Consider the following 26,062-nt stretch of genomic DNA (forward strand, 5'->3'; position numbering starts at 1 on the left):
TTTTTTTTGTTTTTCTGAGCCGAAGTCGGATGGATGTTGGTTTTTTTTTTTTTTTTTCAATATATGGAGTTTATTGTCAAATTGGTTTCCATACAACACCCAGTGCTCATCCCAAAAGGTGCCCTCCTCAATACCCATCACCCACCCACCCCTCTCTCCCACCCCCCATCAACCCTCAGTTCTCAGTTTTTAAGAGTCTCTTATGCTTTGGCTCTCTTCCACTCTAACCTCTTTTTTTTTTTTCCCTTCCCCTCCCCCATGGGTTTCTGTTAAGTTTCTCAGGATCCACATAAGAGTGAAACCATATGGTATCTGTCTATAGTTTCTTTACGCAGAGTGCATTTCCTTTAAGTTATATACACTTCCTGAAAGAGGTCGAAAGACAGCAATCTTTAGAAAAAACTGGACTGTGGGAAGCTATCAGTTTGAAACCCCAGGTTTCACAAAGCACCGCTATGTTCTGTGGATGGAAACGGTGTCACCGTTGGGTTACTTGTCCTGCTTGGAGATACGGCACTGAGTTTGCTTATTCCACTGGGAAAAGTACAAATTCCTACCCCAAACACATCAAAGTCCAAGTTTCACTCTGAAGCCCAGAAACATTTTTTAAACCTATTAGGACATGTTCCAGATAAGCTTACTTTGTAATTAAAGCGTAAAGTCAGCCTTTTGAGGTGTGGGAAAGACCAGAAAACACTCACCTGGGAAGTACTGAGGTCTGTATTAAATAACTTTGTTCTAAGTTCATCCCGCAGATTTTTGATATATATATATATATTTTTACTTATTTATATATTTATGTAATATATATATATATATATATATATATGTATACATACATATATATATGTCAGTGATTTTTTTTTGCAGTGGTCCTTCTGCTACATTGATGTAGATTGGGTTTTCCATCATTACTCCAGTTTAGTATTAGTTAAAACCAGCAGAGGGTGATAACATGCTAATATAAAAACTACTCTGAAAGCTTTGGAATTAAGAAAGGACAGTTACATTAAAGGACATTGGAACAAAGAGTCTACTTGATAAGTAGAAATATTTAGAGCAGTTATCCATCCTTTGAAGACATTCCTTTTTACTACAGTCAACACTGCCTACATTTTCCTTTCCATATAAAGCAACTGGCATTTGTTTTGCATAATCTCATGGCAAGCATATTTTAAGATATGATTTATGCTTATCAGATTATGGAAATAATAGCTCTACCAGTTTTTGTGAGGGAGAGAACTCAGTAAAGGTATTTCTTCTCCTTAACTGCCTTCCTGAGAATAGATTGTTATTTCATCTGCTCTGCTTTGCAGCCCCCAGAACGAAGACTCGTCCTTCCATTTTGATGGGAGTGGTTATTCGGTTGTGGAGAAGACGCTCCGGGCTACCGTGACTCAGATAATTATGCTTTTTAGTACCTTTTCACCCAACGGGCTTCTTCTCTACCTTGCTTCAAATGGCACTGTAAGAGGCTTTATGGGACAGCAGACTCCACCGTGTATATACAGTCAGATTGCTAGGAGGAGATTTATGTTTAATGACTGTTTTATGAGCATATGCAAATATAATGTATACATATGTACGCCATACTATTTCCCCGTTTCAAGAAATGTATTATAAATTCACCAAAGAACCTTTGGAAAATACAGTACAGAGCACCAAGGAGAAAACAGCCTTCCAATCGTTGTAGAGAGCAGTGACATTTGTTATTAAATTTTGACCTTCATAGATCTTGCTCCACATTCACTGTGATCCCTGTGGCCTTTGAATTCCATGGACAGGAATTTCATGTTATTTTTATCCTATTGTGCACGTGATCTCTCTGTGGATCTTCTAGTTTTATTTTTAGGACTGGCCCATGTAATCTCAATGAAAAAGATACAAAGATTCCATTTCTCTTACTGAGTTGTGGATTTGGGCAACAATGCGTTTCTCTCCTTTGTATCAGTGTAGTATTCTAGAAAGTCTTCCCCGACACTTCAGTTTCCTAACAGAGACCTCGGACTGTTGGGCCAGATCCAGTTTTCTGAGTTTGACTTTGGAAGACTTCTGCCATCCTTGCCTTGGGAGGGAAAGGGGATCCGTAAGAATGACATAGCCCTGGGTAACTCTTTTCTCTTCTTCACAGAAAGACTTTGTATCCATCGAGCTGGTGCGTGGCAGAGTTAGAGTTACAGTTGACCTGGGTTCAGGGCCTCTTGCTCTTATTACAGACAGACGCTATAACAACGGAACCTGGTATAAAATCGCCTTCCAGAGAAACCGAAAGCAAGTTAAGTGCACAGAAGGGCAAGGAGATACTGGTCACTCTCATAGAAATAGAAATCCTTCCAAAATCAGCAGTCTTTATGTACTTTGTGGCTCCTTGGGTATTCTTGAATGATACTCTAATAGAAAGCCATTGTTTTCTTTGAAATGCTAAACGCCAGGATTCACATTTTGCTGGAGAAATGTTATAATTCTATTTTCTATGGTTTCCAGGTGCATTACTTAACATTAAATGCTGCATTGGAATCAAGGATCAAATCCATTCTCTTTTCTGCCACACACACACTGCTGTCATTTTAGTTTTGTATATTCTGGATTCACTGACTTTTGTACAGAGGATTTAATAGTCAAGAATACTCCCTGGTCAAATGTGCAGAATGTGAAAGAGTATGTCTTTATAAATGAACTTTGGTTTTTAATGCAGAAAGTGATTTTCATTTTCTTGTCTCTTCTATTTGATCTCATTTTAGGACTCCTAGCAGTTATTGATGCATATAACACCAGTTATAAAGAAACGAAGCAAGGTGAAACTCCGGGAGCATCTTCTGACCTCAATCGTCTAGATAAAGATCCAATTTATGTGGGTGGATTACCTAGGTCAAGAGTTGTAAGGTATATCACATGGCCCAATTGTCATGCCTGTAATTGCCAAATGTGTCAGTTTCCCAGGGCTGCCATAATAAGGTGCCACAAGCCAGGGGACTTAAACAACTGTGGAGGCTACAAGTCCAAAATCAAGGTGTCGGCAAAATTGCTTCCGTCTGAGGGTTGTGAGAAAGAATCTGTTCCATGCCTCTTTCCTAGCTTCTGGGAGTTTCAGGCATTACTCAGCTTGTGGATGGCTTCTCTTTGTTTCTTATTACACTGTCTTCCCTCTGTGTATGTCTCTGTGACCAAATTTCCTTTTTTAAATTTATTTTTGGATGTGAGCAGAGAGACAGGGAGAGATAATCCGAAGCAGGCTCCATGTTGTCAGCACAGACCCCGGCGTGGGGCTCGATCTCATGAATCACGAGGTCATGACCTGAGCCAAAATCAAGAGCTAGACACGTAACCAACTGAGCCACCCAGGTGCCTCTAAATTTCCCTTTTTATAATGACAATGGTCATATTGGATTAGGACCTATCCTAATGACCTCATCTTAACTTGATTACATCTAAAAAGACCTTATTTCCAAATAAGGTCACATTCACAGTTACTGGGGGTTAGGCCTTCATCATCTTTTGTGGGGGACAAATTTTAATCCCTAACGTCTGCCTTGATTCAAACCACTGTGTGTCTACTAATTGGGATGTAAAGAAATCCTCCTGCAGTAAAATTAATGATTTTCTATTTGTTGCCTTTAGAACATCTAGTGATTGTTACTAATTGTTACTTAATATGGTACAGTATTCTTAGACCCCACTTCCCATCATAAGTTGTTCCTTCTAGACATTTCAGAATAGTAGAATCTTTTTCAGGGCAAAAAAAAAAAAAAAAAAAAAAAAAAAAAAAAAAAAAAATCATGCTGTCTGCATTTCTCCTTTGTGTGATGAGAATGAATAATGTATGTGAAAGTTGAAACACCAGCATCAGGAAGTTGGAAGAAAGGTGGCAGAGAAGGCAATGAGATCCTTTTGTAACACTGATTCATGTTTAGCTTTGTGACTTTAATAATTTATATAAGGTCTCTGTGGGTCTTTGTTCTTAGTTGTGTCATTTTGGACTGGACAAATGAAGCCCAAAGTTTCTTTCACACCATTAAAAACAAAAACCTCCTATACCAAAGGCCAGCAGTCGAGGCAAGATAGATTCTGGGGAGTGGGATTACCAAATGTCCAAACTGATTCATCTAGCCCAGTGGTCTTCGAAGAAGTTAGTAGCACGGCTACTACCCTACTACTACAGCACTAACTACAGCTGAGTTCTTATATGCAATCCTAATCAGTGGCACGGAAGTGCGTCCACACTGGTTGCTGTTAAGCTGAGCAGTCCAGATCCACTCCTCACTCCTTTCCTTTGCCAGAAATTTCTGAAAGTTCCAAGGGACACAGCTTACCACCACAGTCACCAGTACCCTCCCCCCACACCCCATCTTGAAATGAATTACACTCAAACTTCAGGGGGAGTTGGTCACTTGTCCCAGGTCTTACCCCTCTGCCAGGATGGAGCCAGGATTGGAAGCCAGTCTCCTAATTCCCGATTCCAGATATCGTTTCCTCACATGGTGGCAGCAGGGTGGGTGCTCCTGTAGCAACAAGCTGTGCCACAGTTCATCTGTACTCTACCGAGATGGACACTGTGCAGACAATGGAGAAAAGATCCCCCTTTCCAGGAAGACATTCCAAATAAGACTTTTATGCTAGAAGGGACCTGGGTATCTATCAAGACCAGCCTCTTCAATTACAAAGGAAGAAACATATCCAGAAAAGTTAAAGTCTGCCCTAAATCTTGAGTTGCCTAATGGTCTGCAGCTCACTACTCAACACAGAGGGAAAGGAAAGTGAGATGTGACTCTAGCTGGAAACCATGTGACTTCAGAGTTCTCCTGTGACTAGCTGATGCTTCAGAATATAACTTAGAGATGTTCAGTCATCTCCATATTTTGGAAATGAGAGACTGATCATATTACAACCTCACCCCAACCAGAGTGTGGCAACTTCTATTAAGAAAAATATGGTAGTGGGGCCCCTGGGTGGCTCAGTTGGTTCAGCATCCAACTCTTGATTTTGACTCAGGTCATGATCTCACAGTTTGTGAGATCAAGCCTCACATCAGGCTCTCTGCTGACAGTGAGGAGCCTACTTGGGATTCTCCTGCTCCCTCTCCGCTGCTCACATGTGTACACACACTCTCTCTAAAAATAACAAAAAAGAGAGAAAAATATAGTACTGATTTGGATTTCAATCTATGTGCTATTGTTTCCTTATGACTGTGTACTGTCTTTCTTATAATTGGCCTGTTTTAATGAGTATATTTATTTATTTATTTTCGTTTATTTTTGGGACAGAGAGAGACAGAGCATGAACGGGGGAGGGGCAGAGAGAGAGGGAGACACAGAATCGGAAACAGGCTCCAGGCTCTGAGCCATCAGCCCAGAGCCTGACGCGGGGCTCGAACTCACGGACCGCGAGATCATGACCTGGCTGAAGTCGGACGCCCAACCGACTGCGCCACCCAGGCGCCCCTAATGAGTATATTTAAATTGCAGTGACTACAGTACTTTCCCTTAAAATATTATGCATTTTTGTCTAGGTAGCCATTTAGTCAAACTCCCTAAATTCAACCCCTTTCCTTGGTCCTAAGGAGAGCCTTCATTAGACCTCAAGTCTTCACCATCAATATTCTTCTTAGTGGGAGAGTTAGACATTTCTGCAGAATGACACATAGAAGCAGATCTTCTTTACCTGTAGGTCTATTTTTATTCCTTCTTTCAAAAATGGAGTTATAAAATCCAAATCTTGTTGTTCTCATGCCCTTCCCTACAGGAAAGGTGTCACCAGCAAAAGCTATGTGGGCTGTATCAAAAACCTGGAAATATCCAGATCAACCTTTGATTTACTCAGAAATTCCTATGGAGTGAGAAAAGGCTGTATACTGGAGGTGGGAAGCCTTTAATATTTGAATGAGTTTTTGCAAATGTCCACTGACTTACCAACATAATAAGGTAGTAAAATCTAACACAGTGCGATGGATGGAAAAGAGGTGATGGGGAGACCAGCAGTAAACCCCGCCATGGGCGATTCAGTGCTTAGGAGTCCTGATGGTGTTCTTTTTGCCTCCTTTTTAACCAGCCTATCCGAACTGTTAGCTTCTTGAAAGGTGGCTACGTTGAATTGTCACCCAGGTCTTTGTTGCCAGAATCGGAACTGTTGGCAACATTTGCCACCAAGAACAGCAGTGGCATCATCCTGGCTGCCCTGGGCAGGCATGGGGAGAAGCAGGGTCATCGGCAGGCCCATGGGGTGAGTAGCTCAAGTGCTATTGTTATTCAGCCACAGGCTCAAGAAGCACTAGTTGGAAAGTGACTTGGTCGTGAACATTATTGTAGCAGTGTGGCCAGTTGTTTATAAGTGTGCATTTTAATAAGTAGCAGTTACTATCGCTGAATGTCTTCCCCTATGCATCAGTGACCTCTTTGTGGTACACAGTCATTTTTCTTGTCTGGCTACGGAGAAGGCAGATACTTGCTGTCTACCCCTCATTCTTTTCAAGCTCATTCAGAGTTTTTCCACATGTTAGGTGGCTACTCTTTATTCTAAGGCTAAGAAAGTAAATCCTTCAGTTCTGTAGAGTTTTTTAGTGTGCTGCTCCACGGAGCACAATTTTCCTTATCTACAAATAGGATTGAAGTCAGCAGAAAGAGAAATGTGGCCTGTGATCAGAACAGTGGGGCAGCTGTAGAAGAGAGAAAAGTTGATGGGTTTCCATATTTATATTCCATTTTAAGAGCATAGATTTACCCTTTCTTTTGCTCAAACTTGCATATATCACGTAATTTGAAGAGGCTTTACAGAATGCTAATTTACGGTCTTAATGAAGTAGAGGTCACGGCATACTGTCCTCTTTTGTGCAAGATTATTTGTAGACATTGCTGTGTGATGATCACAGCCACACTGCAGGGTGAATGCTGCTTATCCTACGTTTTGCTGAGGAGGAAATAGGTTCAGAGAACCTTGTTAACCTGCTGAAGGTCACACAGCTGACATATGTCTGAGCCAGGACTGGAACACCAGTGTGTAGACTCCTAGTGCCTCATGAGACACTTGGCGAAGGTCTAACCATGACAGAGTGGTTTATGGGCCCCACCAATCTTTTTCTTTTTTTCCTAGTTGAGATGAAATTCACAGAACATAAAAGTAACCATTTTACAGTGAACAGTTAGCATTTAGTGCTTTCACGATGTGGTGAGGCCACCTCCTCTATCTATTTGGTTCAAAACATTTTTATCACCCAAATAATAGCCTGTGCGGTCAAGCGGGCCCTTCCTGTCCCCTCAGCAGCCCAGTCCCTGGTGGCCAGCGGTCTTCCTTCTGTATCTCTGAATTTCCTGATGATCTGTATTTTATATAAATGGGCTCATACAGCATGTCATCTTTTGTGTCTTCCATTTAGCATGTTTTTGAGGTTTGTCCACATCGTGGGATGTGTCAGTACTTCCTTTTTATGGCTGAATTGCTATTCCATTATACGTACATAACTTACTCACTGATGGACATTTGGGGTTGTTTCTGCCTTTTAGCTATTGTTAATGCTGCTATGAACATTCATATCAAAGTATTTGTCTGACTACCTGCTTTCAGTTCTTTTGGGTATATACCAAGGAGTGGAATTGATAGGTCACATGATAATTCTATGTTTAACTTTTTGAGGAACCAATAGACTGTTTGCCTCCACCAGTCTTAAAATTTTTTTTTAATGTTACTTTATTATTGAGAGAGAGCACGAGTGGGGGGGGGGGGGGCAGAAAGAGAGAGAGACAGAATCTGAAGCAGGCTCCAGGCTCTGAGCTGTCGTCATAAAGCCCGATGTGGGGCTCGAACCCACAAACTGTAAGATCATGACCTGAGTGGAAGTTGGACACTTAACCGACTGAGCCACCCAGGTGCCCTGCCTCCACCAATCTTAATAGGACCATTTGCAAATCATAGTTTGCTGCTTGTTCAGCAAAACAGAATGTTCACAAGGGCATTGTGAAACACTCACACTCCCGTTCTGCTGGTGGACCGATTTTCAATGTGCAAAATAGTTCTCAAAGCTTTAATAATTTCCAAACTCTTCCACCTTTTAAACCCACTTTTAGAAATGTTAGGCCAAAAAAAAAAAAAAAAAGTGTACACAGGCAAAAAACAAAAGTACTATGTATGGTAAGAAAAATTGGAAACTAAATTTTTAATAAATCGGTCAATGATTTACAGTATATGTATCTGTTAGTACATATGGTGGCAATAAAAAGTATGAAGTAGAAAGGGAAATCTTTGATAGGGTTAATGATAAGAGCATAAAGCAGAATGTAAATCATATGAACAGAGATTAGAAACTCATATACAAAACTTAAAAGAGTTGTGTTAGATGGTGATATTCGTAATAAGTTGCTTGTTAATACTCTCATATTGTCTTCATAATTTTAAAAATCACGTGGCAATATTTTTTCTGTTGAAAATCTCTCAGCAAACTTCCCAGCCCTTCTTTTCCATCATGCTGATTGAAGGCCACATTGAAGTGCACGTTAACTCTGGGGACGGAGCAAACCTGAGAAGAGCTGTCCTGCGTGCTCCCAAGGGCACATATGGTGACGGGCAAGAGCATTCCATCTCTCTGATGAGGACTGGGAGGTATTCACATACAAGGCCCTGGTGACCTCGACAGTAGGAACCATGTTAGGATACTCTTTGCAGTAAAATGATTGGGATGACTAGGATGAAGTCAGGAAAATTCAGAGATTTTACAGCTCCAGAATAACTCTGGAGCTCTTCTAGAAAACCTCCCTCAAAAGTAATTTCATCTGCTTGGTAATAAGATATTTGTGGAACTTTCGCAATTAAAAAACCTTAACCCTGCTCTTTTCTGGGGCCCAGTATAAAATGTTTTACATCAGATTAATTCTGTGGCAGATAGTACCATAGTGTGAGTAGAAAGCATTATACCAATACTAAATAATAAATGTCAAACAGTAAGTAGGAACACAGTAAACAGAAAACAAATAGTAAAATAGTAAATAGTGTTGTATCAACATTCCTACATATACCCCTTTCAAAGCGGTAGACCAAATGTTTCAAAAGCATGCTGGACATTTTATCACAGGTAAAGTAAAAGAATAATACTCTCCCCAAGTGAATTGAACTCAATAGTATTTAATAACGTGATTCATTTTGGGAGGACGTTCAATTGTAAGTGTTAATTTTTAAGACTCACCTTTTTATTCACTTAGTGTTGTTAAAATTTGTCTTCAGGGAACTCCTGTCATTCAGTAAGAACTTGTGAAATTATGTATTAAAATAGTTATGTTTCATTACATTGAAAAGCTTTTCTTTTCTCCTTTGACCTTTTAGCATTATCACTGTCCAAATGGATGAGACAAATCCTGTAGAAATGAAGTTGGGCCCATCAGCAGAAAGCAGGACAATAAATGTATCCAGCCTGTACATAGGGGGAGTTCCAGAGGGTGAGGGGACATCAGTGCTCAAGATGGGAAGATCATTTCACGGCTGTATCAAAAACCTGATCTTTAACATGGAGTAAGTGTAACTGCTCTCAATATGTTTTTGCACTTCCTAATTTTTTAAAGCTGAGTACTGACCCTGACTTGCTATCTAATTTTGCTGTTTGAGATTACCTAAAATCCTACAAGTTTCTGAATAACAAGCGAGCCCTATTCTATCGCAAAGGTCTCCCAAATGGATTCTACTGGATTAGAATAGTGGATATATCTGGTAATCATATATTAAAAAAAAAAAAAAAAAAAATGAACATCAGTTAGTTCCACAGGACTATCAACAAACATCAGAGGTCAAATACACTGTTGACATGCACTTCAGGGAACATAGAGATTTTGTGATGCAAGTTTCTTGCTGTCTTGAGCTCACTGCTTTAAAGGAACCTTTATGGTGGGGTTTCTTGCAGCTTCGGATTAATGGCTCCTCCTGAAACAATTAGTGCCTAATTAAGAACTGGAAGTCTGTTTTCCCTGTGGAGCTCATTCTGAGTAAGAGAACGGACACATGCCCACATGCCCATGGGTATTTATTTCTTCTTCACTTGCCTCCCACCTGCATAAGAACGCTGGTGGCACAAAAGCGGGGCTACAACCTGCAGGTGGGGGTGCGGAGCCAGAATCTGCCCAGGACAAGCAAGCTCCCTCCTGCCTGAACTGCCCATTTGCCTTGAGACCTTAAACAACGGCTTGGATCTCTGATGGTCGCAGTGTCCCCTGTAAAAGAACCTCTTAGGAGTCCTTGGACTTTGGAAGAATAAAACATTACACTGGGTTTCAGCACGATTATCATGTCAGAGCCTTGGTTTGTACAACTTATTTGTACAGTTGATTTATTTGCCCAGTTCTCTGTTTATAAATAAACTGATTCAGCATCTTACTACTGAAAGCCCTGAGGCTGAGAATTTCATAGGGCAGAAATGCTTCTGTGCCGTTCACAGCCGCGTCCTCAGAAGGTGCCAAGAGGGTAGACGCAGACAGGACATGTTGCAAGGGCTGCAGAGTGAAGGGAATATGAAAAGAGTGGGTCAGGACTTCCTGGCAAGTGTAAATCTCTAAGAAAGAAATCTGTGTTTAACTGAGGCCAGTGTGTAGTCGTGCGAGAGCCAGAGACAGGCTCATTCTCTTACCCTGGCCAATGCTGCATTTGAGCCAAATCTTGAGGGATGCTCAGCGGTGGCCAGGAGGACGACACAGGGAGGGACTGGAGTGGGGTGGGTCGAAGAATCAAATGAGGGAATATGTAAGACTTACAGACTTCTAGTCACTGGAAGATGGTCAATTTGGTTTCACTAAGGGTAATATATTAATGGTTTTTCATAAGACTGTAGTGTTCAATAATCAAATGACTTTGGCTTCTGTGTTGGCTTGTACATAGTATCTTAATTAATTTTATAAACACTTTGTATCTAGACATTTGGATTTCACGAGTGCGGTTGGTTATGAACAAGTAGATTTGGACACCTGCTTGCTTTCAGAAAGGCCGAAGCTGGCTCTTCATGGAGAGGACAGCGAGCTCCCGCCAGAGCCTCAGCCTTTACCAAGTCTAGTAAGAGGGGCTTTCTTTAATTGTATCAGTCAAGTACAGTCAGAACAAAAGCGGGGACCTTGTTACAAAGGTGTTGGGAAAGCTGAAGGAGCACAATGGAACAACAGTGCCACGGGAGAAGGTGGTGCTACCAGGAACAGGGGAAGTGAGTCTGAGCAGAGAGGGTCTCCTGGTGAGTACTGGGGCACAGAGAAGAAAGGTGCTGTCAGGGAGGCCACCTGGAGCTGGAAGGGAGGGAGAAACACTCCAGCCTTTTCCATTGACCCACCCTCCAAACCCCCAGATGGAAGCCATTTTTACATTTTCTTTATTTGGGAGACAGAGTGTGTGTGTGTGTGGGGGGGGGGGGGGGGGGGAGGGGCAAAGAGAGAGAGGGAGAATCCCAAGCAGGCTCCATGCTCAACACAGAGCCTGACATGGGGCTCAATCCCACGAACCGTGCTATCATCACCTGAGCCAAAATTACCAGTCTGATGCTTAACCAAATGAGCCACCCAGGCGCCCCGAGGAAGCCATTTTTCAAAGAACTCTAGGAACAGTCACAAGGTTCATCCCTGTGATGAAAAGCAGAGCAGGGGCAGGGTGGCGAATAGTTCTCTGATGACACGGCACAGCATTTACAGACCACAGGTCCTGACAGCCATCTTCATTTGACTGCCGTACAGCAAGATTTGGAGCAGAGTTTCTATAAGGACTAATCGTGACTTCAGGTTGAGTCAGAAACAGAAAATAAGTCGTTATGTAAAAGCCATTGAACATTCCATTATTGCTTAAAAAAAAAAAAAGATTTGATTCATCTAGGAAAAGCCAATTTTGACCAAGTACTTTTCAAAAAAAAGTTTTTAATGTTTATTTTTGAGAGAGACACAGTGTGAGGAGGGGAGGGGCAGAGAGAGAGAGAGGGAAACACAGAATCTGAAGCAGGCTTCAGGCTCTGAGCTGTCAGCACAGAGCCTGACACGGGGCTCGAACTCATGAACCACGAGATCATGACTTGAGCCGAGGTTGGACGCTCAACCGACTGAGCCACCCAGGCGCCCCATGGCCAAGTATTTTTAATGGCAGTTCTTAGTTTCCATTTTATTTTCCCTTTTCTGATTTCTCGGTTTCCTTGGTTGAAAGCATGCACTCAGATTAGATGGTGGTTCAGTTGTACAAAAAGCAGTACCTTCCAAGCAGGACTGATCTTTGAGTTCAGGACACCTCCCCTGGTAGCGTCCACCTACCCCAAGCCGAAAAGTGAGTCTGAAGCCTCACGTGGTTCAGAGCCACTGTGTGGAGGGTGCGGCCAGGCAACCTGCAGGTTCCCCAGCAGCCCCCCTTTCAGCCTCGCTCCTCTCAGCTGGACTTGCTCTGTCTGGGAGGAATTGGAGACATCAGGCTCGGAGCCCCTGCTGGTCACTTGTGGGCACTTCCAGTCTCCTGATGCATGTGCTGCCACTGATGCCCTCCAGCCCTTGCCAGGGGTGGGAGGCAGGGGAGGGCAGCAGCAAGGCCTCTGCCCCTTTGGCCTGATGAATAGTCATGGGACTTTTAAGCAAACTTGAGTGGGACTGAGGTGAAAGACAGAAGCTCTAACTGCCTTCTCAGATAAAGACATAGCAAGTAAATTACTTAAAGCAGAGAATAAGTCAGCGCAGACATGTATTTGTGGCTACTGGTGTTCTGATCCAGTTGCTTCTGAGGTATTTTTTTCATGGAAAACTTGGGACACGTTAGTGGGGGCCCTGGCTCTGTGTGGCTGAGAGTCCATCCGCGTGTCTTACAGGGGCAGTGTGCTGTGGACAGAGCCCCAGAGTACATCCCCAACGCTCACCAGTTTGGCCTCATGCAAAGCAGCCATTTTGTGTTGCCCTTCAATCAGCTGGCTGTCAGAAAGAGGTGGGTGTTGTTCTAAAGTCCTTATTAGATGTCTCACCGATAAATGAATCCAGGAGGTATTCTTCACCAATGAGTCTTTTCAGAAGCTTCTTGTATGTTATTATGGAGTATTCAGCGTGCAACCAAATGGCAGCGGTGAAAAGGCAGAGACAGGAATGCGGCCTTTGTGCAAACCAGATGCTTAAAATGTGGTCCAGTGGGGTTCCTGTGGTTTGTCCTTACCCCTTCTTGATGAAGGCTAGCTGCTGCCTCTGTATGAATATAGGAAAGCACATAGGTAGGGAATCTCTCTAAATCATCTTGTTCTAGAATCTCAAGTCCTCTAGATCTATCATCCTCTGGACTTTCAACCCCATTCTATTGTAAGCATTTACTAACCTGATCAAATCGTCCACCCAAACTCTTTCACCGTGCCTTTCAAACTCCCTGGTGCCACACCCACACCAATCTGCGCATTCCGCGTTCCTTCTTGCCCTCACACCTGCTTGTCCCCAAGGGCTCTTCCTTGACAACGCTAGCTCACATCCCACAGATGAGGCCTGGGGATTCCACATGCCTCCTCTCCTCTGAATCCTTCAGACTGCACCCGGTGTTACGGCCACCTGTGATCACTGCCCCTACGGCACCGTCTTCAGACCTTGCCTCAGTGTCCTTGTTCCATAACTTGGGCCATCATTTTCCATGAATTCGGCCACCCCACACTGGACCTTCCAAGTCTTCTGGCTCCTATCTATCAGAGGGCTTTTCCTCAGCCACATTCTCCCCACGGTCACACACAACCTTGCCTACTTTGTAAATATCCATCCCACTTCCAACCAGAATCTCTACCTGAAGCATCCTATTAACCCCGTCCTCCTCATATCTACTGTTACCTCCCATTCCAACAGCTCCTCAACTGCATCAAGACCTTGAACCTGTCATGCTTTCTCACAAACCCTCCTTCTACAGCTCCCCTAGAATAGTTTATCCCCAACACAGATGGGCACAGTGCCATTATTACAGGTGCCCCTTTGTAAACTTCCACCACGGCCCCAGGAAAAATTCATACTTCCTAATCTGTACCAGAATCCACATTGGTGGTCAAGTCTGCAGAAGTGCGTATCTCTTTCCTACCTGGTCTGACTTGAAAGCCATGGCCACTGATTTGAGATGGAACCTCCAGACTACATGGGTAGCCAATACTATTCTCTATTATGTTCATTTTTTTAAAAATTTTTATAGCTTCTCTTATCTCAAAACTCTGTGCATTCCCACAGCCTCTCTTCATGCCCCAGTTGATGACTACCTCAGTGAACAGAGAACTCTTCTCATCTGTCCACTACCCAAAAGAGCACCCCTGCTGTCTTCGTCCCCACCCTTGTACCTCTTCCCTTGCACCACAGAGGAAGGGTCCTGCTCCCCATCTTGCTTGCCTCTGGAGCCCATCACCTCTCTCAGAGCCATCACCCTCTTCCTCATCAGTGTTAACAAGAGGAGCAAACACTTGTGCCACAAATTGCCTTGATATTTAACATACATACCCCAACTCAGTCCTCATAATTATTGTATGAGGAAGGTATCATCTTTATTTTATAGACAAGGAAACTGAGAGGGAAGTCAAGTCACCTGCTCCAGGGCACACAGCAGAACTAGGATCCAAACCCAGGTGCTATGTCTGTGTTGGTCATTCCCTCTCTAGTAGATCTGCACTTCATTGTTTTTTAAAGTTTGTTTATTTTGAGAGAGAGAGTGAGCAATCAGGGGAGGGGCAGAGAGAGAGGGAGAGAAAGAATCGCAAGTAGGCTCCACGCTGTCAATGCAGAGCCCAACGTGGGGCTCCATCTCAAGAATTGTAATATCATGACCAGAGCCAAAATCAAGATTTGGATACTTAATTGACTGAACCACCCAGGAGCCCCATTAATAGTTCCTCACTTAAAACAAACAAACAAACAAACAAACAAACCCTGGGGTGCCTGGGTGGCTCAGTCAGTTGAGCGTCCGACTTTGGCTCAGGTCATGATCTCACGGCTCGTGAGTTCAAGCCCTGCATTGGGCTCTGTGCTGACAGCTCAGAGCCTGGAGCCTGCTTCGGATTCTGTGTCTCCCTCTCTCTCTGACCCTCCCCTACTTGTGCTCTGTCTCTCTCTGTCTCTCAAAACTAAATAAATGTAAACAAAAAAATTAAAGTTAAAAAAAAAAAAAACACCTCTCCAAGAGACTCCACATCTCATCCCACCCCCACAGTATCCTGGCTGTATTTCACAGTAAGACTTAAGACAGTTGCCTTATTAAAAAAAAGTTGCCTCATGTGGCAGTCTGCCTTTTCTCCCCTCTCATTTCCTCTCCACCCACCCAGCCAGCCTCCCCTCACCTCTCCATTGCTCTTGGCCACAATCCTCCCAGACCTGCTGTGGCCACGTCCCGTGGTGCCTTCTCTGCTGGGCCCTCGGCACTATCACATGCATTCGGCAACTCAGCCTCGTTGGCTGTCCTAGCCCCAGCTTCTCCTGATTTCTTGCTCTCCCTGCTCACCCCTGCTCAGTCTCCTTTGCTGGCTCCTCTTCCATCAGGAAGGCCCAGGGCCTCTTCTGTGTATTCTTCCTGGGGAGCTTCCATATCTCAAGGGCTTTAAAATACCATCTATTTGCACCAGCACCCACATCTCTAGCCTGACCTCTGCTTAGAACTCAGGAGGCATACACCTGACTGGCTCCTCCACATCTCTGCGTGGATTGGCACGGGCTCCCCAACCTCAACATACCAAAAGAGAATTCACAGTCTTCCCCCACATCTGCTCGCCTGATCTTTGCCATTTCTGTGGACATCAGCACCATACCCCTGGTTGCCCAGGGCCCAAACCTAGAGATGGTTATTGTCTTTCCTTCCCTCTCCAAATTGAGTCCATCTACAAGTCCTAGTGCTTCTTCCTCTGGAGCATTTCATGAATTAGTTCATCCGCTCTGTGTCCCCCACCACCCCCTTGGCCTCTGTGGACTGCCTCACCAGCTGCCCGTTGACACCCTGGCCTCCTCTGATGGCTTCTTCACATCAGAAGTTCCTTTTAAGATGTAAATCAAGCCATGCCCACTCCCCTTCTGAATACTGTGACTTCCCACTGCACTTTGAATCTAAATACTGCCTCCCAGAGCCCCTCATCCATGAGGACAGACCCACACTCTCCTTTCCTTTCCCTGTCCCAGAGTGCTTTAGTGTTGTGCTTTCTTCTGCGGGAGGATACCCAGATGCAGCCTTCCCTCCACTGCTGTGTGGTGCTGTCTCCCATGGAGCCCCGGTAGGGGGTTCCTGGCTGTCCACCCAAATCCACCCCATTGTTTTAGCATACTCGGCACTGTCTGCAAACTAAGTGCTGAGCTTTGTGGGGCTTGCTCCTGCCATTCAGAGCTCAGCTGAAACAGCACCTTTTCAGAGCTGCCTGCCCTCTTTAATAAAACCACCAGTTGGCCTCTCGTGACCCAATTTTATCTCTGATAGATTTCTAGTATTAGTTTTGCAGGAGAAAGGACATTCCTCTTTGTTTAGTGCTCCAGCCTCAGCATCTAGAACAGTCCCTGGCAGACATCTGTATGTGGTAACTATTAGTTGGGTGAACAGATGGATGAGTGAATGAAAGAATAATGAATGACTCTCTGCTGAGATGTTAAATACACAGGTTGAAACAGTTATTAGATTCTCTCTTTGAGGTTATTTTTACATGTGAAAGTTTCTTTCTGAGGCCTGAGCTCTTGTTTTCCTCCAGGCTCTCAGTTCAGCTAAGTATCCGGACATTTGCCTCCAGCGGTCTGATTTACTACATGGCTCATCAGAACCAAGTTGATTATGCCACGCTCCAGCTGCATGGGGGCCACCTTCACTTCATGTTTGATCTTGGGAAAGGCAGAACAAAGGTCTCCCACCCTGCAGTGATCAGTGATGGCAGGTGGCACACGGTATGCCCTCAGGAAGCTGGTGAATCCCTCGTGCTAAGGTTTATTCCATCCATCCCTTGTATCCATTCCAGTTCGCTGTCATGAAGTGATCCCCTTTGGTTTCTAGCTTGCTTTGTGTCCACTACCTCCTCTATAGATATAAGCTTCTTGTAGGCAGGGACCTTTTCTGCATCCTGAAAGGCACTCAGTAGCTAACATTGTTGGAATGAATGAAAGGTATCAGAAGCGTTCTCACCTTGATGAGAAGTAAACCAAGCCTACCTGTGGCATGAGTGGGCCAACCCTTAGGTCATGGCATTTGCTTTCTTATAACTAGGCCTCAGGGGCTCTTCCCATTCTAACATGAGCTTTGCCTGTGCCTGCTCCAGCCTCCTGCCAGGCTTGGTCTCCTCAACACCAACTGTGTAAAAATCAGAGCCATCCTTTAGGATTTCAGTCAGGTTATTACAGCTATGATAAACAGATGCTGCAAACAAACATCTGTTACAGTTTTCTCAGATTCCTTTAAAACTGTGGATATTCTCATTTTGCTCTAGGTCAAGACAGAGCACTTTAAAAGAAAGGGCTTCATGACAGTTGATGGCCAGGAATCCCCCACGGTGACAGCTGTGGGAGATGGCACCATGTTGGATGTGGAAGGAAAGCTGTACCTAGGAGGTCTTCCCTCTGAGTACAGAGCCAGGAACATTGGAAACGTAAGCTGTGTTTTCTGTTTGGAGCCCGTCTTACCTTTATTGTGGTTGTGCTTTTGTGGTTTTATTTGTAAAAGAAAAAGTTTATGTTGAATTATCTTTTTTGAAACTGGAGCTTGGCTGCATGATGCACACCTTTTAAACTGCATCCCTAAATTGTGTTGGGGCTTCCCCTTGAAGCTCAGCCAGCTTTTCCTATCTGTTAGTTAATGAACGTTTCTCCTTCCCCAGCCATTTAGCCCTGGTACAATGCAGGAAAGTCCAGTAGATTTGTATTTGCAGATTAGAAAACTCAGCATCTTGATTTCTACACTACTTAATCAAAATGATGGAAAACACCTTTACTGCATTACTAGCCAAGATACTACTAGCTAGTAGCATTCCGTTAGATGTTTATGTAAACTATTGTGGAAATTCAATTTTAAAAACCAAAAGTTAACATTTTAATGTGTTTGTTGAAGCATAGGAACATTTTACCCTTGCCCTTCTTGTTCTACTTAGAGCATCTATTCTCATGTCACTTGGTTTAGATCACCCACAGTGTCCCTGCCTGCATTGGGGAGGTGATACTGAATGGCAAACAGCTGGACAAGAGCAGCCCAGTGTCTGCATTTGCAGTAAGCAGGTGCTATGCAGTGGCCCAGGAAGGAACGTTCTTTGAAGGCAGCGGATACGCAGCTCTTGGTATGTATTATCAATGATCTCAAAAGAAATCTTTGGGTTTGTTTAGCCTGCACTCTGAAATGGATCCAGTGATATGTCCTGATAGGACAGGACCCCCTGAACAAGGCTGCAGCAAGACCATTTTAGTTCAGTGTTCGAGTTTATTCTAATTTCTCAACTTCTAATGTAAAAGCCTTCTCCCCCTCATGCTATCCAGATGGCCTGCTGCAGGCTTGTTCCCACCAGGAGAGCGGCAACTTCCGGCAGAGGGCAGACATGTGGTACTGGTTTTGTCTGTACTTTCCCTAAATTTACGTGAGCCATATTCTCTCTGCCCAAGTTAATAAAGGCCTTTGACAAAAATCAACATAAAATATCTAGACCAGCCAGCCAAATGCAAGTCAGATTTGATGAAGAAATTGACTCCATTGAGACTGTTGACAATACTGATCCTAAGTAGAGGAATTTAAATGTCTAAAATGCCTTCAAATGTAAATTCCTTACGGCCTAGAACTAGCCTTTGTAATGTATCTGGCCTTCCCTCTCCATCTGATTTGCTGTTTGCACTCACAACCCTGCTCCTCTTGGCCTCTGTTCTGCTGTCTACCACAGGGAACCACATTTCTCTGGCTTCCAGGGAGGTCCTGGTGGAAGATTAGGGGCGGGTGGGAGGAGGAAAGGAAAAGCTAGCACACTTCTCTCCTTCACTCTGTGCTTCCAAGAAGCTCTGGTAACACAGCCTTCTCCCAATCCTCCTCTAACCCTGGGCTGAACAACCGTCTGCTATGTAGCCCCAGTTTGTTTTCTCAGCTTTTCTATCACTTGAATAAAATATACATTTAATTAAATCCTCAAGTAAAAAAAACCTAGCGTGGATATGAATATGCTCAGTAAATGACACCATACCCAGTATGTAGATATTGGGAAAATAAAGTAGACTATTGCTGGATAGATGATGAAGGGATTATATGGATCGAATCCCTTTCCGTTTTTTCCCTATGTGTCTCTAGAAGAGAGGATGTGCCTGCCTGGGCTCCGGTCTGGCTCAGCCCTGGTAGGTCTTGAATAGCATCACTTCATCTTACAGATGAGGAAGCTGAGGATGGTGCTGGATCCAGAGAAAGAGCTGGCACCAGGCCTCCTGAACTAGGAACCAAAATGCACAGCCAACCAGCCAGCCAGCCCACGGCCTCTCCGACTCTGAACCCTCCGGGGCCAGGCTCACCCCTAACTTGGGGTTATCCTTGTATTTTTCAGTCAAGGAAGGCTACAAAGTCCGATCAGATGTAAATATAACACTGGAATTTCGTACCACCTCCGAGAATGGTGTCCTCCTGGGGATCAGCAGCGCCAAAGTAGATGCCATCGGATTAGAGATTGTGAATGGCAAGGTAAGTGCTTGATCTTGATGGGGTTCTCCTTTATCCCAGTGCCAGAGACAGAGCAATTGAGAAACAGTAGAAAATACCTAGATCCAGGGGTGCCTGGGTAGTTCAGTCAGTTAAGCATCTGGCTTTGGCTCAGGTCATGAACTCATGGCTCCTGGCTTCGAGCCCCGCATCGGGCTCTGTGCTGACAGCTCAGAGCCTGGAGCCTGCTTCAGATTCCGTCTCCATCTCTCTCTCTGCCCCTCCCCTGCTTGTGCACTATTTCTCTCTCTCAAATATAAATAAACATTAAAAAATTAAAAAACAAAAAAACAAGAAATACCTAGATCCAAACTTCCAATGATCATTTCAGTGGAAAAGAGAAAAGGTTTAATTAATCTGAAAAAGATTAAAAATGACAAAAATGAAATTAAATTTAAAGCAAAACTGCAATCTTACTACAACAGAAATCTTTTCTCCAGAGGCATCTGAAAATTGCCAACCTGATGCTCTCCCTTCCCTAATATTTGTTAACATTTTATTTGGAAGTAATTACAGATTGATAGCAAATTATAGTAAAATATGTAAGGAGGTTCCCCCGTGTTAGCATCTGCATAACTTTTTTTTTTTTTTAATTTAAAAAAGTTTTTTTTCGTATTTATTTTTGAGAGAGAGAGGCAGACTGCAAGTGAGGGAAGGGCAGAGAGTGAGAAAGAGACACACAATCTGGAAGCAGGCCCCAAGCTCTGAGCTGTCAGCACAGAATCTGACATGGGGGTTGAACCCATGAACTGTGAGATCATGACCTGAGCCGAAGTCAGTTCCCCAAATGAGTCACCCAGACGCTCTGCATAACTCTTAAAAAAATTTTTAATGTTTACTTATTTTTGAGAGAGAGAGAGGGAGACACACAATCCGAAGCAGGCTCTAGGCTCTCAGCTGTCAGCAGAGAGCCCGATGCAGGGCTCAAACTCATGAACTGCGAGATTGTGACCTGAACCAAGGTTGAATGCTTACCCAACTGAGCTACCCAGGTGTCCCTGCATAACTCTTACACAACATCAAATCCATGAAATTGACATTGGCATAACCCAGAGTTTTTTTCAGTTGAGTTAGTTATACATGTACATGTGTGTGTGTAGCCCTACACAATTTTGTTTAGCTTTATGTATCCACCCTCATAGTCAAGATACTTAATTGTACCTCAAGGCTCTCTCAACCCACCCCTTCATATCCACACCAATTCTCTCCGTAGCCCTGGGCAACCACTGATCTGTTCTCCAGCTCTCTGTTATTTCATGAGTATTATATAAATGATATGATACAGTATATGTCCTCTTGAGATTGGCTTTTTACACTCAGCCTCATTTCCTGGCATTGATCTGGGCTGTTGTGTTTATCAATGGTTCATTTTTCTTTTTTTTTATTGCAGAGTATTCCATGTGATGGATATACCACCGTCTAATTTTTTTAATTCAAAATATATATATATTTTTTTCTGTAACTATTCTGCTCTTGCTTTTCAGTCGCCAGTCTTTCCCATGTTCGGAACAAAATGAACTTAACAATTAGGATACCTTAGTCTCTTTTGCTTGAAAACTGCCTCTAGGTGCAAGCAAGATGTGAGGAAGAGAGTCTTCCTTGTCCTTTCTTTTCTGTAAGTTCTCTCTTGACAATAGCTGAGGTGTGGCTTGGCATTCCTGGTCCTTAGGCATAGCTTCTGTCTTTTGTGCACTAGGCCAGTTGTCCCTGGCAAGTTGTAACGAGTGGTCTGGAGTTTCAGCCATCACCAGGTTGTGGGAACTTATCCTGGAGATTATTAGGCCAACATCCCTTGCAGATCAAGCTTCCCATCCCGGTCAGGGGCACTGCTGTCTCTTCAGCCACCTCCTGCGTCCCCCAGAGGATCATAGGAGAACTGGGGAGTTGTTGCCAGGCCATGGGGATGAAAGGCGTCTCTTAAATCCTCTCTACCTAACTACACTTTTCACCATTTCTCTTGCACTGTGGTCAACTTGTGTTGCTCTGAAACTAAGATGCTTGACTCTTTTTAAGCTACTGCCTCCCGCAAGGAAGGAACAAGTCTATGTGCCCTAGATTTTTCCCAATTTTATTTGCAATCTCATTTGCCTATTTCTAGTACTTCTGCTTCTTCCCCACTGGGTTTCCGGCTGCGAGGACATCCTAGAATGGGGGTGAGGAGGATGTAAGAAAATCAGATCCACCTCTTGTCCTTCACCTCTTCTCCCCCCTTATTTCATCTTCAGGTCTAAACAAAGCTGCCTCTACATCATACCACTTGCCCCTCTACACTGTGGCTTATAGCCAAAGGCTTCCTCATCTGGACATCAAAAAAATTTTGAAAAATTCTGTATCATGTGCGCATTTTTATATGACATCTGAGAAACATTATTAGAAGTGTAACAGTTGCCAAAAATGTAATTTCTGATGTATATTTTACCTCTACTATTGGCTTATTTTTCCTTTAAAACTTTTCTTAGCTGTTGCCCGAGGGTCTATAGTGTACATCTTTAATTTATCACAGTTGACCTCGAAATACACGGAGTCACCTCTACAACAGTATTCTTACAAGTATTCCCTGCTAGCTTTTGCAAGTCTTAGATTTTTTTGTATGTTACAACTTGCTGTGGTAGGGCACCTATAGTCTGTCACAAGAGAGTCGGTAAATGGTTCTTCATCGGTGCTATCCATCTGCTACAAACTGACCCTCTAAACCCATCAGCTCCTGCAGGCCTGAAAAAGGTACTGATTTGAGGGCAATGGCTTGGGCTTCTTCCCATGGAGGTGGTCATTGATCCCTTCTGTAATTTCGAGAGTGATGAAACCTGCATCCTTTATGAGGTTATTTTTCAAAATCATTGTTTTTCATAGCTTGCCCTCCTTTTTAGCAGAATGGGGGGATTTATCTACTCCAAGAGCATTATATAAATGAATGGTGTTCCTTAAACATAGAAAAATTCACCAAGGTATTTGTGTCTTATTTGTTTAGATCTTGTTTCATGTTAACAATGGAGCTGGTCGGATAACAGCCACATATAAACCCAAAGCTACGAGTACTCTGTGCGATGGAAGATGGCACACACTTCAAGCTCAGAAAAGCAAACACCGCTTGGTTCTGATTGTTGATGGGAATGCAGCTCACGCTGAAAGTCCACACACCCAGTCCACCTCAGCAGACACCAACAATCCCATTTATGTGGGCGGCTACCCTGGTACGTATGGGTGTCTGCTTTGCCCATTCACTTTTAAGGAGCTCTGTCAGTTTAGCTGGATACAGAATAGGGATTAAGAAAAATACATGGTTTGGGTGACAAATCCTTTACATTTTTAGAAAGCCTATCTCAAATACCTAGAAGTTCTTAGAAAAGTTAAAATAATCTACACAAGTAAATTCATCGTTAGATAAGACTCTGAGAACACTGGATGCAATGTAAAGTAAGCGAGATGACTTTACCGAGGCAAGTCATCTTAGATGACCCCCCAGAGTAGGAAGTCATTTTAGGGCAGGTAACCATTTTAGAGGACAAAGAAACATGATCTTATCCTCTGGCATCGATTCTGGATTTGAATTCTGCATTTCGGATGTTCCCAGTGATTTTTACAAATAACGAAATAAACACCTCTTTGATGACTTTTAAGTCATAACTATACCTTAAAATTACCATATATTAAAAGTTTTCATTGATTTATCACAGAAGCAACATATGTGGGAGAACAGTGTTCTAATTTTGATGAAGAAACGACTTGATAATTACTTTTGTTCCTATTGTGCTAGTCATGTCATTTAACAAAATTAAGCAAGACTTCTCTCTTAACAGCTGACGTAAAGCAAAACTGCCTGAGCAGCCAGACCTCCTTCCGGGGGTGCTTGAGAAAGCTCACTCTGATTAAGGGCCCACAAGTGCAATCCTATGACTTCAGCAGAGCTTTTGATCTACAAGGAGTTTTCCCTCATTCCTGTCCTGGGTCTGAACCCTGAATTTCAGAGCAACTCCCCAGCTGGGAATCATTGTTTATATTTTGAGGAGAATTGTTTTTGTGAATTAAAATCTCTCTTCAGTTCTGATTTCATTTTCAACTCAGGTTAAGTGTTTCCAGAGAGAAATTTTGTACTTATATTAAACTAAAACCATGTGTACAACAAATACCTCTATTAAATAGTTTAAAATGTAAGTTGAATTAAGTGGCTCGCTTTTTCTTTGTAAACATTGAATATGCTGTTGATTACCTGACAGTTTTTCATGTTTTACATTTTGAATTTTATCAAAATATGGAGTCTGGTCGAAGATAGTGATGTAGGAAGACCCTGAATTCACCTCCTCCACAATCTATACCTATTTATAGAGCAGTTCCTCCTGAAGAACTGAGGGCTGGCTGGCTGGCTTCTGTGGCACAGAGCACATAAAGAATGGCAAGAGAGATGGGGACATGGTAACAAAAGGAACCCCCAGCCCTGTGAATTGCAGTGGGGAAGGATAGCATTGAGGGACCATGAGCTGATCCGTCTGCTCTACAGCACAGAAAAAAGCCATCGTTTAAAAGAGCAACTAGTATCTAAGAGATCCTCTCTTGTAAGTCCACCAAACAGGAGAGCTGCTGGAACTCTCTCTGGGTCGGAAGGGCTGGCAAGTATCATGGTTTACACTCCCCCGAACACCTTGATAGCACAGGCAGGAGCAGGGTTTGGTGCCTTAGCTGGCCTGCCACGTTAATACTGGGTTCCCTGGAGCACAAAAAAAAGCCATGGTATAAAAGAGCAAATAGAATACAAAAGAGCCAGCCCTAAAACCACCTGACAGTGGGGGAGATGCTGGAACTCTTTCTAGGTTGGAGGGGCTGGCAAGTGCCATGGTTTACGCTCCCCATCTACCTTGATAGTGTGGATGGGAAGAAGGTCCAGGCACCAGAGCTGGCCTACTACCTGAGTCCTGGGCCACTAGCCCACACCACCCCAGCCATTCCACCAAGGAGGCCCCGAAACAGCACACGCTAGAACACCCCTTGTCAATGCTCACTATAGCTCCAGCCATCCCATCAAGGTGACACAGGCACAAAGCACCCAAGAATACTCCATGCCTGTACCACTTCGGCTCCAGACTGCTTGCCAGGGCACCCTGGTGAAGAGGATGCTGGGACTTCCTGGCTCATGCTGCTTTGGCTCCAGCCACCCCACCAAGGTGGCCAATATTCAGAGTGACCAGGAACCCGAAGCCCATGCCTGTCATGGGGTTCCAGCCACATCACCAGGGCAGCCCCGGGGCAGAATGTCCCAGGATTCCCTGACCTGTGCCAGTTCTAATCGCCACACTAGGTCACTCCCTGTGCTTGTACCCACTGTGACTTCACCTGTCCTCAAGGATACCTTCTGGCCAGAGAGCCCTGGAACTGCCTGAGTCAATACCCACCATCAGCTACAGATCTCCTGCCCAGATGCCCCATACATGGAGCACCCCAGGTCCCTCTGGCCTGCCTCAGCTACAGCTGCCCACCAGAGTGCCCACTGCACGGAGAGCCCTGAAACACCCCAGCCCACATCCACTTCAGCTTCAGCTGTCCTTTCAGGGTGCATGGAGTACTCTGGGACAGCCCAGCCCATACCCATGCCAGTTCCAGCCATCACACCAGGCACCCCTAGCACAGAGTGCCACGTGATCCCCAGCCTGCACCAGACACAGCTCCAGCCAGCCAGCCAAAGCCATAAAGACACACACATTCTACACGGGAGCTGACCATACACAAGACCACTCCTTCAAGTTTAGAAGTGCTGCTCCACCTATTTCAGAGGATCACACACAGAAAGTCAAGTAAAATGAGAAGACAGGGGCATATGCTCCCAATGAAAGAACAAGACACAAACTCAGAGAAAGAACTAAATGAAATGGAGATAAACAATACACACGATAGAGTGTAAAGTAATGTTCGTAAAGATGCTCGCCAGACTGGAGAAGAGTGGAAGAACTCAGTGAAAACTTCAACAAAGAGACGGCAAATATAAAAAAGAATCAGAATTGAAATTAATAACTGAAATAAAAAATACACTCTAGGGAGTCCATAGATTAGTAGATGCAGAAGATATCAGCAGTCTGGAAAACAGGGTAATGAAAAGCACTCTGGCAGAACGGAAAAAAGAAAACAGTATTTTAAAAAAGGAGGGTAGGTTAAGGGATCTCTTGGACAACATCAAGCAAACGTTTACATTATAGGGGCCCAAGAAGATGACAGAGAGAGAAAGGAGCAGAAAACTTATTTGAATAAATAATAGCTGAAAACTTCCCCAACCTGGGGAAGTAACGGATATCCAGGTTCTGAAAGTACAGAGTTCCAAACAAAATGAACACAAGAAGGTACACAACTAAACACAAAATTAAAATGTCAAAGGTTAAAGATAAACAGACAATTTCAAAGCAGCAAGAGAAAAGCAAACTGTTATATACAAGGGAAACCCTATAGGGCTTCCAGCTGATTTTTCAGTAACCACTTTGTAGGCTAGAAGGGA

General features: G+C 43.7%; 1 protein-coding gene across 1 annotated transcript in view; it reads left to right on the forward strand.

Moving 5' to 3' along the window:
* Positions 1-23,745, forward strand: part of LAMA1 (laminin subunit alpha 1) — a 168,294-nt gene extending 144,549 nt beyond the window's left edge. The window contains exons 49-63 of the mRNA XM_081790773.1: positions 1,317-1,467; positions 2,132-2,274; positions 2,740-2,883; positions 5,740-5,854; positions 6,046-6,216; positions 8,423-8,586; positions 9,304-9,489; positions 10,878-11,013; positions 12,782-12,894; positions 16,634-16,823; positions 17,360-17,518; positions 18,046-18,199; positions 19,436-19,569; positions 22,556-22,778; positions 23,385-23,745. Coding sequence (XP_081646899.1) covers positions 1,317-1,467; positions 2,132-2,274; positions 2,740-2,883; positions 5,740-5,854; positions 6,046-6,216; positions 8,423-8,586; positions 9,304-9,489; positions 10,878-11,013; positions 12,782-12,894; positions 16,634-16,823; positions 17,360-17,518; positions 18,046-18,199; positions 19,436-19,569; positions 22,556-22,778; positions 23,385-23,545 — 2,344 coding nt within the window. The 3' untranslated portion in view covers positions 23,546-23,745. The remainder of the gene's footprint in view (positions 1-1,316; positions 1,468-2,131; positions 2,275-2,739; positions 2,884-5,739; positions 5,855-6,045; positions 6,217-8,422; positions 8,587-9,303; positions 9,490-10,877; positions 11,014-12,781; positions 12,895-16,633; positions 16,824-17,359; positions 17,519-18,045; positions 18,200-19,435; positions 19,570-22,555; positions 22,779-23,384) is intronic.
* Positions 23,746-26,062: the final 2,317 nt, after the last annotated feature.

The sequence above is a fragment of the Panthera onca genome, chromosome D3 (genome assembly GCF_046562875.1).
Source record: "Panthera onca isolate mPanOnc1 chromosome D3, mPanOnc1 haplotype 2, whole genome shotgun sequence".
Lineage (NCBI taxonomy): Eukaryota > Metazoa > Chordata > Mammalia > Carnivora > Felidae > Panthera > Panthera onca.